At 41.4% G+C, this 15,830-nt stretch overlaps 1 protein-coding gene across 1 annotated transcript; it reads left to right on the plus strand.

Annotated features, from left to right (window-relative positions):
- Nucleotides 1-451: 451 nt before the first annotated feature.
- anapc5 (anaphase promoting complex subunit 5) lies at nt 452-14,787 on the plus strand. The gene is made up of 17 exons (XM_031300777.2): nt 452-994; nt 1,085-1,164; nt 2,473-2,582; nt 2,708-2,951; nt 3,192-3,258; nt 5,178-5,279; nt 5,384-5,574; nt 5,652-5,733; nt 5,929-6,021; nt 8,802-8,983; nt 9,245-9,380; nt 9,533-9,607; nt 10,633-10,754; nt 10,858-10,965; nt 12,840-12,987; nt 13,560-13,722; nt 13,834-14,787. Exons 1-17 carry the CDS (start codon nt 797-799, stop codon nt 14,052-14,054), a joined length of 2,322 nt encoding a protein of 773 aa, XP_031156637.1. The 5' UTR covers nt 452-796; the 3' UTR covers nt 14,055-14,787.
- The last annotated feature ends 1,043 nt before the right edge of the window (nt 14,788-15,830 follow it).

The raw sequence follows: 15,830 nt of genomic DNA on the forward strand, positions 1-15,830 counted from the left end.
ATATGTGTGTGTGTGTGTGTGTTATGGTGCCAAATCATAACATTAGTTATCTCAACCAGAATCATTGAAAGCAGCCACAGTCTAAAGGTCAACTGCAGCACTAGTGTCAGTGTTCAGTTTTTTAGCAGTAAAAAGTACAGTATACTTTATTCAGATTCTAATAATTCTATTCAAGATGAGGCCTAGCACAATATTAGGTTGCCTTTTTTCCAGATTAGAGCAATAGCCCCTCTAAATGTCTGTGCACGTCCCTATGTATAATTAATAATGATGGTGAAGACAGCTCCAATGTCCCTAGAACTGCATATTATGCATTGTAACCTATTTTATTTTATACAGTATATGATTGTAACACAATTAACTTTACTCTAAACCACACTCCGGAGCAGAAGGTGGCAGTAATGCACCAATGACCTGGATGCCAACCGCTGTAATGTAATACTACACCAAGAAGAAAAGAAGGAAGAAGAAGGAGGAGGAGGACAGAAGGAGGGTAGTTTGAAAGCAAAGCGGCAATTTCTGTCAACATGTAAATAAACCAAATTACCTGACAAGACCAAAGTGAGCGTTCACTGTCAGTAAGATTCCGTTTTCTGCAAATTAGCAGAGACTAATCGTTGATGTTTTATTGCCGTCTTCTCGAGACTAACGTTAAATAAACTTGGGACGCTAGCTAGCTAACGTTATGTTAGCTGCTGCTGCTGGCTGTCTTTAACTTTTATTTCCGCTAAATATTGACCCAGTGTACCTCAACATTGGGTTATTTCATCGCCGTAGCCTAACACAACCTGTCAAAATGGCGAGTGTGCATGAAAGTTTGTATTTCAACCCTATGATGACGAACGGAGTGGTCCATGCTAACGTGTTTGGTATCAAAGACTGGGTGACTCCGTATAAAATCTCCGTCCTGGCGCTGCTGTACGACATGACTGCGTCCAAAATCACACTGCCAGAAAGGAGACGACTTAACAAACTCATCCTGCCCTTGCAGCAGGTTGGTTTCATTAATGCAGTTATCTTGCATACCGCTGTGTTGTAGCAGGTGTTTCATAGTTGTATCTTTTGTTTCTTGTGGGGTGTTCAGGGTCCAGACCTGACTCTTGGCCAATTCCTGAAGGCTGTGGAGGAATGTTGCCCTCAGACTGCATATGCTGTCAAACTCAGGTATGCTGCTTCAGTATCAATATTAGGGTAACTAAACGCTACTAACTACTGGTGCTAAGTTCAGGAAAATTGGACCACATAATTGTAATGTAGCCTCTCCAAATCCTACCCCTCGTCCAAGTCGTGAGAGGTGGAAACAGGTAAAGTACGGGATTGCTGGGCAGGGCGAAGTATGATGCATGGCTCTGCCACCTGGGCTGCTACGTTAACCATGAAGGCCAGCCTGGATCTACATGGAAACATGCTGATTAACGGGGCTCTGGTAAAGCTAGGTGGACCACACATCCGCTTAGTGGAATAGAAACGATTCCAGAAACGTTCATGAAAACCATATAGCAAGGTTTGGAAGTGGAAGGTGTCTCTCCCTCAGACAAGCATGATGCTGTACAATAGGGCTGGGCGATAGGGAGAAAATCAGATATCACGAAATTCTTGACCAAATACCTCGATATCGATAGTGCGGCGATATTCTAGGGTTGACAATTGGTGCTTTAACAAAATATCTTCACACTTAGATTTTAGATAAATAATCATCAGTAATGTGGACATAATGTCTAAGTGGGGAAAAGGCAAATAATAAAACAGCTAGAACAGTCTGGTAAGTTGAGAAAAGTACATCACTTTACTGTAACGCAGCCTTTAAAACCAGTAAAAGACAACACTTATGTCATGTCACGATATTACGATATCCAAAATTTAAGATGACATCTAGTCCCGTATCACGATATTGATATAATATCGATATATCGCCCAGCCCTACTGCACAACAAAAGCCGAAAGGAAGTTGTGCAGCTGATCTCCCTCCTTACAACCAAACACACTGCAAGGATTGGCGCCTGGAACATCCGAACAATGTACCAAGCCACTAAAGCCTCACAGATAGCAGAAAATCACTAAATAAGAACCAATTGAAACACAAATCAAACGCAGGAAATGGGGCTGGATAGGGCATTCCCTGAGGAAACCTCCCTCGACCACAACCAGACAGGCCTTAACCTGGAACCCACAAGGGGTAGAAAAAAAAAACAGGAAAACCCAGAGATGGTCTGTGGAGGCACAAGTCAAGGAAACGTCATCATTCTTTAAGGAAGCAGAGAAGACCGGCCAACACCGAACCAGCTGGAGAAAGTTCATGAATGACCTATGCTCCCCAAAGAGCAAAATAGTTTAAATGAATTGTAATGTAGCCTTTTAGCGATGACATCTACTGACTGATGTAATAACCGCGGTCCCAGACGATACAATTTCAGGATAATGTTAAAATATTGACGTTGTCTAGTTTCTGAGGCTGTTTTTCCTCTTTCACAGGCTGCATGAAATGGCAGACGGAGAGCTGAAAGACATGGAGTACTTCTTTTCCACTCTTCCCACTCCATTCTCTGCTTTTGATTCAGAGGCTTATAAAACCAGTGTCGTGGGTGAGTAGCCCACACACGATTTGTCAGCTCTTAAAGTCTGATTACAACTTGTGAAACGTCTGTGTTATTCTCATTAAGAAGACTTGCGTTAAGCTACACCTCACTTGTTTGTTTGTTTGTTTTAGGTCTTTTCATGAGACACATGCTCCTGGCCTACAACAAGCTGTCTTTCAGTCAGGTCTACAAGCTGTACAAGTCCCTGCAGCATTACTACCACAGTCACTACGCCAAGCCTACCGATGGCCAGGTGAGTTTGCCAGTGCTGGTTGCTGACGATTCCGACATGGACCTCACCAGCACCGAGGATACTGTTGGGGATAGAATAGACAGAGAGGAGTTGGACACCCCGCTGCACGAGTCAGAGCTTCGGTTAGTGATGCTGTTCTTGGATCAAATCTTTTGATTTAGTGTAACATATTTTACTTTAGGGGGGGGAAAACGAGTGTTTCAACCTCATCTTCAAAATGTCGACCTTATTTTTTGGTTGTCTGCACCTACTACTTTGTAAAATGTCTATGATAATCGGAAAGACTTTTATTTTAATGTTAATGCACCGGGACTATTGTTAAACGCAGATCTCATGTCTTTGTTGTTTTGGCTCTTCTCTAGAAATGACAATACTCCGAGCAGAGGTCCCCTGTCACAAAAACAAGCAGAATACTTTCTTGCAAAACAGGTGAGTGTTTAAATCAAGGCCGGAATTAACTGAAGGGCATTAGTAGGGGTGTGCAAAAAAAAAAAACGATTCACATTCGTGTCGCGATTCAAGCTCTACCGATTCAAAATCGATTCATAGAATTCCAAAAATCGATTCATATATATATATTTTTTGTTTTGTTTTGTAATGCCGTGTATACTATTGTCCTGAAATTAGTTTAGCTCGCCATTCCCATAGATGGCACTGCGTCAAATTCACACTGACGCCTGGGCACTGTTGTCATCAATCAAAAGAAGAACGAGTGCAGCAGAAGTAGTTTAGTCAGCGCAAACAATGGCAAACCTCACAGAAAGAATGATTCAACCTGCTCCATCCTCATTGAAGGCGAGAGTTTGGGCACATTTCGGCTTTTATAACCTCGAGGGGAAGACGGAACTTGATAGGAATCGTGCTATATGCAGGCTTTGCAAAGCGAAAGTTAAGTATTTTGGAAACACCACAAACTTGAGAACTCACATGGTACGCTATCATCCAGAGATTAACATTAAAAACATGGAAGAACAACAACCTAAAGTACCTAACATGCCAGTCAACCAACGCACTCTCTTTCAATGCTCTAAACTCCCACCCAACTCTAAACGAAAAGCTCTTTTTATTTAACAGTTTAATTTATACTTGAATTAAATGTATTTGAAAGCTGGCCAAAGCTTGGCACTTTGCAGTTTTTAGTTGAAAAAGTTTCTATTTTTGTATGAAGACATATAAAGTAATATCAAACTACATTTAATTTGTTGCGTTTCTTTTCTTTTAAATTGTATGTGTACTGCAATCACATGGGGAAAAGTAACTACATTCATATACAGTGAATTGCTTTTTTTAATCTAGAATCGTTTTTGAACGTCATCTTGCAAGGTTTCCGCATGGTCTTAAAAAGTCTAAAATTTCAAAATCAAAATTTTAGGCCTTTAAAAAGTCTTAAATTAGTTGAGCATTGGGTTCTAGGTCTTAAATAATAAATGTTTTTTTTTTTTTTTTTTTTTTTATTCCGTGGTGTTGTAGTTCTTTCTTTCGCTCGTCCAAATATAATTAGCTGTATATGAAGAGATTATTATTACTCTGTGTCGCTTTTATTCAATTTGAATACATGTATTTATCTTTGAAAGTACTTTTGTGACTCTGCATTTCGTTTTACTTTAATGTCGTGATATAGGTCTTACATTTCATTCATAAAGGTCTTAAAGTCTTCAGTTTGACGTGGTAAAACCTGCAGAAACCCTGTCTTGGTCAAACCAGCAGATTTGACACAATAGGTAAAAAAAGAACCACACATCAAGAGTTTCAAATCTAGATGTGCTTTTGTATCCCTTATAGGGATACTTTGCCGATATTCAACCAACTTTGTATCATAATAATGTTGGTAGTACGTGTAAAGGAACTATGGTGAACTTCCCTCCATCTTCCCGGGTGCCCAGATCTCCCTACTCGCAGGCCAGCAGAAAAACCTCTAATGGCGGGTTTGACGCAAAACGCGTCACTTGGAGGTTTGATGCTGGCCCTAGGGCCTGTTGCTTGAACTACAGACTGTACTTTGGCATACGGACACAAAGAGTATAGAAGCGAATCGGGAGAGAAAGAGCCGTCCCTCTCTCTTTCTCAAACTCTGACCCAACTCAGATCAAGCTGTAAAACTAGGCAGTGCTGATCAAATATAAACAAGAATTCTGTTACTGTATTGCCTGTTTCCTGCCTAAAATGTTTTCATCAACATGTTTTAGTTCACTGTTTAACTGTTATATACGAGATCGTTTGTTACCAGCACCGACAATTCCTACTGCATGGACAGCCCAGTTTAATGAAAAGCCCCTCTTTCCGGCGGTGAAATACTTTTTTAAGGGGCTTTTTACAGTTTCTTTTTTTTTTCCAACATCTTTCTACAGGCATATCTTCTAAAGAACGATGAGAACAAAGCCCTGAAGCCGGCTGCGCTGCAGGAAGAGCTCAACAACATGCTGAAGTTTAACCCTGATTTTGCTGAGGCGGTGAGCTCCATCCACTTAACTTTCCCTGCTATATTAACCCTTCTACCAGAGGGGGGGGGAGTATGTTCTTTATCAGCGCTGTGTTTTTCACTCTCTCTCCTCAGCATTACCTGAACTACCTGAACAGCATGAGAGTCCAGGACATCTTCCTCTCCGCCCACAGTCTCTTGCATTATTTTGACCGCCTCATCTTGTCTGGAAGCGAGGGAAAGAGCAACGGGGACGAGGGCTACGGCCGAAGTCTCCGCTACGCTGCTCTCAACCTGGCAAGCCTGCACTGTCGCTTCGGCCACTAGTGAGTACAAGACCTGCTGGAGTTCCTACAAAGAGTGGATGTGTATAAAACATGGCTCCCTTTCTCTTTTTCCTCAGTCAGCAGGCTGATCTGGCTCTACAGGAAGCTATCCGCATTGCCCAGGAGTCCAATGATCATGTGTGCTTACAGCACTGTCTGGTAAAATTCTACTGTTATTATTTTACTGCGTGTCACTGTTGCATCATGATCGATGGTTCATTATGTCTAAATTTAATGAGTGTGCCTTAGTTTATTTCTGCCTGAATTTAATATGAGTGTGCCTTAGTTTATTTCTGCCCGAATTAATGAGTGTGCCTAGTTTATTTCTGCCTGTCTCTTTGTGTTCCACATCAGAGTTGGCTCTACACACTGGAACAGATGAAGGGATCTGACAGCACTGTGTTGACTGAGGATTCAGTGAAAATGGCTGCCCATTTCTGCCTGCCAGTGAGTGCTACGTGAGCTCTTAAAACAGAATGCCTATATTAAAAGGGCTATGGCTGTTTATTGTAATCATTATTTCATAATTGCCTTGGCTCACTTTTCCCAGTGGTTTTAGTTTGCCAAACTTTTAACACAAAATGCTGTAAACTTCACGTAGCAAACCAAATGAAATTAGACACCATCATGCGATGGGATCGCTATCAAATTAGGTAATACATTGCACCGGAAGTTTACCAGAGCACCTCAACATTATATATGTTCATCACTGAATTTTAAACATGGTTGCATTTAAAAAAGAAAAGAAAATGCTCATTAATGAGAACAAATGTGCAAAGTAGAGGTATTTGAAATAATGTATAGAGTAGAGTAAGAAAGACTTTTTAAAACCTTAATTTTATTTATTGAATTTCCTTTATCACAGCAATTAGAGACAATATGATATATACATTTTATATACATACATTTTATATATATATATATATATATATATATATATATATATATATATATATATTCGTTTTCTTTTGTTTTTTCTACCAATGAGTCACATTAACAATGTTTTCTGTGTATACGGTACCACTGACGGCGACTCATAATATCCGTTTCTAGCAAAATAGTTTGTGACAGTAATAAAAAGTTTTCAGGTGTGTTGCAATTCTCAACTGCATAATTCTAAAATAAGCAGAAATGCTTAAATACCTGTTGCATTGATTCAGTGAACTGTACTCTTAGAAAAAAAAGCATTATGCTAATATGAGGCAGCTGCTTTTCTGAGGACTTATTATGTGATTTAGTGTTTTGCACTTTGTCAGCAAGGGCCGCATTTTCTGTTTTTAAAGGTGAGTTTAGGAGCCAGTTAGCGCTCAGGGGAGAATTAGGAACCAATCTTTGGTTAGTCAGGTGTTCCACCGGAAGCACAGACAGTTTTTGACCACCACACCACCGCAGACCACACAGCCATACGCATACCAATACAGTCACACACAGTCACCGTTTGTGTACTGGTTTGAACTAGAGATGTGGTATCGGCTCCGATACTGCCTAAAACGCTGGTATCGGTATCGGGAAGTACTGGAGTTTATGCACCGATCCGATACCACGTAATAAAGCCCTAAAGAAAATCTACATTAAAGTAGTTTTTTTATGTTCTTTTTCCGTTATAACTGACTGTCAAACTGCATAATAAAAGAAAGTTCTGTGGCATTCATTGTTCATGTTTCACCAAGAGCCTGAGCCAGACCGACAACAAAGATAGAAATCATATCACATCCATACAGGGATAGTAGTATACAGTTGTTAAAACATAATAAAATATGACACACTGGTATCGGATCGGTACTCGGTATCGGTCGATAACGCGAGTTCAGGTATCAGAATCGGTATCGGGAAGAAAAAAATGGTATCGGGCCATCTCTACTTTGAACTGCAAATACGACTTGAACTTTATTTGATCAAACAAGGTAAAAAAAAAAGTGCATCAACCATTCAGCCCGTGGTACAGCAAGCTTGGGCTTAGCCTCTACAGCGAGAATGTAGAGAACAACTTAAAAAGTCAGTTTGGCTCTTTGCATTAGGAGTTTTGTCAATTAAAACTGCTTGTGAAAACTAAACTGAGCCAAAGCAATCATGAAATACGGGAATAGAGGTGTTCTTCATGTTAATTATATACAGTAACAGCTGTTCCATGGTGGGCATTAGATAAACATGTTAGTTGCAATTCAGCACCTCTCATTAGGAATTCTAGCTAATTGTTCTAACGTTTTTTTCTTTAAGTAAATATTCCTTCATAAAAATAACATGCAGGAATACAGAGAACGCTTCAAATATGAAGCAAGATTGCAAAAGAAAACACAGCTTGCCACACATCATAAAAGCAACATAGAAAGCATCATCCAGCAGTTATTGTACGTCTGCATATGTTATTTTTGACATGTATTGTCCACCACACTGATAAAATTGTAATTTTCCCCCCTGGGGATCAATAAAGTATATATTATTATTATTATTATTATTATCCTCAGTGCAATAATGTATCAGTTACATATGCAATATCTGTTATTTATTCACTGCTGCTACTTATATATTCACACTGTACTTTATGTTTATGCTGTACTTATGTTCACCCTGCACTACATTAGCATTTGTACATTCCATTGTTTTAGCTAATCTTTTAACCCAGTCTAACTTTAAACCTAATCTTACTTTACTTCTACATAACTTTTTATTTCTTGCACTGTTGCTATGTTACTTTATACACTTATTAGTCTCTATCCACGACGTTCCACTTCCGGGATTGCTCTGGTGCCGCAGGAAATTCCGCCGGATGCATTTCTTTGTGTGGGAATTCTAAACTCCGGTGGATTTCTGAGCACTATGGTTCACTGCTCCTCAGATCTCTGCAGGGTAAATTCAGACAGCCTGTCTAGACTATCTGTCCGATCTGAGTTTTCATTCGCACGACTAAAACAACTTTGGAACGTACACATGTTCCACCAAAACAAGTTCCTTCCCGAGGCTATTTATCAGCGGCTCCGTGCGGAGCAAAGCGCCACCCGCGAGGATTGTGATTGGTTTAAAGAAATGCCAATAAACCAGAGCACCTTTTTCTCCCTTCCCATAATGCTGTGTGGACTAGCCAGACCCTCCTCCGCAGCGCTGTGGAGGAAGGTCTGGCAAAGCGAGACCATACACGTTTTGACTAGCTCTTTTCTTACTTAACCTTGAATCGGACTTTCCCTGAGGGGATAAATAACGTATTCTGATTCTGATTCTCCCTGCTGTAGTACCTGGCATCTCTGGGCATTCAGTCTCTGGTCCAGCAGGGGGCGACACAGGGTAAGACAGCCCACAAACTGATGGATGCACTGAAGGACACGGACATCCTGCACTGGAAGCACAGTCTGTCGGAGCTGATCGAGATCAGCCTGGCTCAGACTACGTCCATATGGAGGATGTTCGGCAAGAGGTCAGCCTCTTCAACTCGCCACCCCGACACACAGTTGTCAGTTGTGTTCACTGTTACTGACAGTAAATCAGCTCTGTGAAACACGGTTAAAAATGTCAAATGTTTATATGCACGGATTAACATTTCGGACATCTAATGTACAAGACAAACCTGTCATGAGCATCAAAAAACAAGTTTAGGTGTAAAACTACATGACTCCGAAGTGTCTGCATGACCAGCACTTTTTCCTCAAAGTCCATTACGTGCCTGTGTCTCTTGCAGCACCATGGCTCTGCAGCAGGCCCAGCTGCTTCTCAACATGAGCAGTCTGGAGCCAGTCAACTTCGGGGTCCAGCAGAACAACACCGAGGCGTTCGCCGTGGCTCTGTGCCACCTGGCCGAGCTGCACGCTGAGCAGGTAACACATTTAATTTGATCTCATCTGTGTGCTTTCCGGCCCGCTGCTGCAATATCCATTAGTCAGTTGACCCAGCTTTGCGGGAAGGTAATTAACATCGATCAGGTCTTCATGGGCAGAGTTCAACATGTATATGTTTGCTTCTGTTGCAGGGCCTGTACTGTGCAGTTTCTGAGATTCTCCAGCATCTGAAAGAACAGTTTCCTCCTCACTCGCATCATGCCAAGGTGTGTTCTCTCAGCCATACTGTATTATTCAGTGCTGCCCTATAAAGGCAGAGAGCAGTATCTGCAGAAAGAAAGAGGTGGAGAAAGGTTATCAGGTTGGCTGGCAAATTGTGGAACATATAGGGAATTTGTAATGCCTCTATTTGATGTCTTTTTAGGCTCATTTTGTAACCCAACAAATCATCGCCATAGAACCTTTATGATAACTGATGATTTTGCTTTGTGACGGCACCTTCTATATCAGTGGTTCCCAACCTTTTTTCCTTGGCGCCCCCCCTACTTATGTCTAAGAAAAGCTGAGCCCCCCCTCCGAAACCGAAGTTGAGGTAACTCTCGAGATAGAGCCTTACTTTCTTTTTTGATACAGAGGAGTTATCAGCACTTATATGTTTCTCCACTATGTTTCGTTCATAAAATAGTGATGCCGTGGCGGCAGGAAAAATGAGGATGATAGCAGCTAGCAGCTGACCTGATGACAGCAAGGGCCACAGGTTAAGAGGTCCCGGAGGTTTGGCCTACTAAGTAGCCTGCTTACAATTTTAAGCGAGAACAAAAATATATAGTTTTTATACAGACTTTTGTATACATTATATATTGTAGTGTATTATCATAATTTGTTTAACATGTGCAAATATTTTTTTTTTACCTCAACATCAAACCAGATAAAGACTTGCGCACCCCCTGTGATCTTTGCCGCCCCCCTGAGGGGTCCCCAGACCCCAGGTTGGGAACCACTGTTCTATATAACCAACTCAGAGAGAACTTACTGAAGTTACGCTGGGTTTTTAGCTTTTGTTTTGTAGTTACTGCTATTTTCACATGCTTATTTCATTGCATAATATTTTTGTCAAAAAGTCTGATTCCATTCTTTAGTCCATTTTATTGTGTTTGTAGCGCAGAGGTGAAAACTTGCTTGCTTTATTCTGCGGTGCTTGATATAATGTAGTAGAATCCATGATGGGGAAATGTAAAAACAATTACGTGAACTGTTTTTTGTTTCGTTACCCTAAATTGTCCCAATTCAGCTCTGGATGCTGTGCGATCTGAAAATCCAGTTTGAGAGACATATGAACGAAGGGAAATACCATTTGGCAGAGCCACTAGTCACGGCGATCTCCGCCTTAAACAAAACAGAAGGTCTCTACAGGTAACGCCAAGGCACAAATCTTCAGTTCCAATCGTAACGATGGCTGTCTCACACGTGTTATTTGTGTCAGTAGCTGTCACAGTGTTTGTGCGTTTGCCGACAGGAAAGCTCAAGTTCTGAAGGCTCTGAACCGGAGCACTGAGGCGTACAGCATCTTACAGCGGCTGCAGGTGCACTGTGAGAAGACTAAACGTACCGAGGTGGTCATCAGGTAGACACTTGATCATTTCTGATACCATGATTACTAGGGGGAGGGGGGGGGATCCCAAATCATATGTATTGTGAATTTTGTTTTTACCAATGATTCACCTAAATATTTTCTGTTTATACGGTACCGCTGATGGCGACTACATTATATCCGTTTTCAGCAAAAGAGTGCGGAAACAGAAAATGCAGAAAATCCATGTTATGAACTTCTTTACAAATGGAATTAAATGTCAGACTGACTGACTGACGTGACGTGCATTCTTTTTAGAAAACAATTCGTTTTTAGAAATGTCTCATGATCAATTATCTCTAGAAGTGTATTATTTAAAGTGCTCATTTTATGCTTTTTGGCTTTTTCCCTTTCCTTTATTGTGTTATGTATCTTTTGTTTGCACGTTATAGGTTTACAAAGTGAAAAAGCCCAAAGTCCACCCCAAAACACAACACACAAACTGCTCCAAACCGCTCTATTGTAGTCCAGCCTTTACTTCCGTGACGAACGTGCGTCACTTTGTAACACACGTTATAATGCTCACCTAGCTGCTAGCGTGGCACTCCCTCATACTCTGCTTCTGACTGGCTAGTAGTCCTTACCTAGCTACTGCGCATATGCGACTCTCAACAAAGATGGAACAGAAGTGAGATGCCTCACTCTGTAGCTAAAACAGAGAGCTCGACACACAGGGTGAAAAGAGGAGCTGCAGCAATGTGCAGTACAACAAAAATATTAATTAATGAATTTTTTGAAAATTAAACCATGTAAACCTATTCTGGTACAACCTCTAAATACAATTATGAACCTGAAGATGAGCATAATATGAGCACTTCAACTTTTGTTTCTGTTAAAGAAGGAAAAGAATACTTCTAGAATCGCAATAAGTGAAAATCGCAATACAAATCGAATCGGTACCCATGTATCCTGAAAGAATCGATTGGGACAAAAGCATATCGTCCCAGCCCTAATGATTACCTCTTTCCTGGATTGTAGAGGAGAGTGAACTCACCTAAACTTCTAAACGTCTACCTTCTTTGTTTTTTATGTGTGGAATCGTACCGACTGTACTCGCCAAAAATTTTCGGTACCAATTAGGGTTGGGCGGTAATACGGTATACCGCAGGGTCTTAAAAATAGCAACAGTATCAGTTTCAATACCGTCATTAAAAAAAATGCAATGCACTTATATAGGAGACAAGGATTAAATATTAAATATCATTTATGTAATTATGTGTGGTTGTCATCACGTGACAGTGTGGAGGAGAAAGTAGTTTTTTTGTAAGTTATGTTATTATTGTTTCAGTATTAGTGTTTGGTATTCAGTTTCTGAACGGTGCACAAGCCAACAGTTTGGTGACGCCGTCTGAGCCTTACGTCATCATTTTTAATTAGTCACGGTAATACCGTATACCGCGGTAAAATAGGGAGGAGGCTTGACGGTATCAAAATTTGGATACCGCCCAACCCTAGTACCAATGCGTGACTTCGATACCGGTTCCTGAACGCTACTTTTTTCAGTACCAATTTTATGAAATCCATTTTAACAACAACAAAAAAAATGACAACATCACACAAATCTTTTTATTTATTTTTCAGCTCCTGTGCGTAACTTGCGAGTTTTTCCTGCCTGCCTGCCTCTACGGCATATAATGTTAGACAGCCAATCACCAGCATTATTAGATCTTGGTAGAAGCATGCTGCATGCTTATTGGCACACTGATTCTAATCAGATTTACTCCTATAGGTATTGAAATTTGATATCGAATGACCGAGGCATTTTTCGATACTCAATACTTAGGAAGCAGTTCGGTCAGTGCCTAGAAAGTATTGAATTTGGTACCCATCCCTCCTTTGACATCACTGCCTGTTTACGTCTGATACAGAGTTATGCTTTCCACCGCTGAGCTCCACTGGGAGTCGTCTGGCTTCTCCACAGCTCTTCCTCTCCTCCTGCAGGCATTGGCTCTGGCTAGACAGCACCACCTTCAGTCCCTGGCCTCAGAGACCATCCTCCACCTGGCCTTCACTCAGGTCAGCCACAACAGGAAGACAGACTTCACTCAAACACTGTTACAGCTCTCCATATATGCAAATCAGTGGTGGACTGTAACTAAATACATCTACTCCAGTACTGTACTTAAGTACAAATGTTGAGGCACTTGCACTTTACTAGTCTTTTCATGCTACTTTCTACTTCTACTCCACTACATTTCAGTTCCCTCCACTACCTTAATCTGACAGCTTTAGTTACTAGTTACAAAAAAAACACTTGGTTTCTAAAATACGATTTTTTTTCATACGTTATAAATTAAACTACTCAACAATATAACGGCCTACAAGTCCAGCTGAAATGATTGGCCGATTAAACAGTTGATTAGTTTAGATCGTTTCCCGTTTCTAAAGTGCGAGGATTTTCACAGTGTGGTATTAGCACTTTTACTTAAGTAAAGGATCTGAATATTTATTCCTCCACTGATGCAAATCAATCACCATAGCCTTTTATTGAATTGCAGTATAGCTGGTGTACACGCAAAATAAAATCAAAGCCACACAACGCGCATGGTTTCTTTATTGTCTTTGTTTCCTCTCCTCCTTCCCTGCAGCTGATGTTGGGGATTCCTGAGCGCGCTCTGAGTGTTCTGCACGAAGCCATCGAGCCTGTTCTGGCCCACGGCTCGCTCATGGACAAGGGCCGAGCCCTGCTGCTGACGGCCCGCTGTCAGATGGCAGTGGCTGGGTTCAGGCCAAATGGACAAGCACAAGCAGGTAACACCCTCGCCACCCCCCCCCCCTCCTGCCGCAGAACACTGCTCCCTATCTCTAAGTGTTGTACGTACAGCCATTTTTTACACACTGCTGCTTGTTGTCTCGCTGCAGATTTGCATTTGGTGGTTTTGGCTATCGACACGCTAAATGAGGCAACAGCCTATTTCTCCAAGCTGAACTGTAAGGAGCGGCTGCGGGACGTCCACTACCTGCAGGCCCAGCTCCACCGCTCTCTGGGGCAAACCTCACAGTGCAACAAAAGTGCCATGCTCTTCCGGCTGCTGGACCAGGAGCTGCAATCACCAGCACCACCGGTCTCCATGCGACTGTAACTGCTCCCTGTCCAACAACAGACTAGACACAAAGGACACAACACCTCCTCTAACCACTAGATGGTGACGAAGATCTGTCCTGCTCCATCAGCACTAAAGCATTTCATTTGTTGACATTCAGAGCAATTCTGCACTGTGCTCTGAACTCTTTGCACGCAATGCCTGGGTAATAATCATTAGACAGGACAATGTCAGTAGTCATAAACAAGGCTGAGTTACCAGTAGACCCAAGAATAGATCAGTTGTCTCTTCACTGGTGGTCAGGTAGATTTGAGTGATGGCCTAATGATAAACATAATGTGTTTTTTTTAATACTTCAGCCACAGCAACAGTCCAGGTCTGTCAGACAGACATAACATGCCATGCGACAGCGTGGTAGAAACATGGAAGGTTTATCAGGAGCTGTCTCAGCCGGTGCTGATTTAACCACCTCTTTTTGATGGACGAGGGTAATATCACAGTTAGCTACAAGATGAATGTGTTTCAGTGGCCCGGATGATTCATATTTCGCCAGAAGAATACAGATGAAGCGGGAATCCGGAGGAGGAAATCACTATCGTAATGGACCCACGATGACATAACACCAGATACTGTTGCTGTATTCCGCTAATGTCTGAAATGATTTGTGAAAAAGATTTTTGGCTGATAACATTACATTTCGGTGTCCTGACGGGCCTGTGATCCATTACCCGCTGCACTTCTTTCAAGAAAATAAACGACTTGCTTAATCTTGTTTAGGTTTCAGTTAATCTGACACAATAACAGGAATAATTGTTGGGTGATGGATCTGCAGTGGGAATATCTCTGCAGTAGAGTTTAGTTATACTTTCACTAATATTTAAAGTTGCCCGTATCTTCCTGAGCAAGCATCTCAAATGTGGAGTGTCTGATAGGAGCCCTCGAGACCTGTTGACAAGAATTGTTTTCCGTCTCGTTTACCATCTGTGCCAGTCCCCTGAAAGTACCTGTTTACTGGGTTAAAGTGCTACATTTGGCTTCGTGTCCTTTGCTGTATAAACAGATGGATTACAGTGATATGTAGTAAAAGCAGGCCTGTTTTCTATGTAAATATCACACAGAGTCATAACACCCCGCTTTCACAAGTGAGGTCTTTTCACTGTTGCTTGTTGCGATGTGGCTTCAGGCACGGGGCCATATGGTACCTGTATTTACATGTTTGTCTTTATTACAACTGACAGTGTGTAAAGTATGTAGGCCAATTCACATGGTCAGTTTAGGATGAACTGATGATCCTCATAACACACTTTAAAAGGAGTGTGTGCGAGCATGCGTGTTTTGTGTAAACGGGGCAGAGTTTATGGTGTTCAGTTCATGCTTTTACCCAGAGAGTCTTTATGTTGCCGGTATAATTTGCTGCTGCGGGATTCAAACCACTAATTGTTATCCATCAAGTTGCACAGAATCAGAGCTTTCTATTTGAATTTGACGCTCTACTGGTTACACAAAGTGCTTTTAATGCAGCAGAGCAATTTACATGAGTTGAGAACGTTCTATCACCTGTGAGATTGTACATGTCTTTCAAATCTGAACAAATGAAAAAAAGCAGCTAAAAATATATATATTTTTTAAGCTCAAAAGTTATGAATGACAAAAATGACATTTTTGAGATTGCAGCTGGTTACTTGATTTTTCATTTTCTCGAAGAGCACACATGGGTGGACATATTTACTGAATACTGATTGAAAGTCACTGGAGAGTGAAAATAAAACAGGGTCAGTCTCTTCAGGGGTCCTGAGTCCTGCACACATTTTGTTT

The sequence above is a fragment of the Sander lucioperca genome, chromosome 2, assembly GCF_008315115.2.
Source record: "Sander lucioperca isolate FBNREF2018 chromosome 2, SLUC_FBN_1.2, whole genome shotgun sequence".
Taxonomy (NCBI): Eukaryota; Metazoa; Chordata; class Actinopteri; order Perciformes; family Percidae; genus Sander; species Sander lucioperca.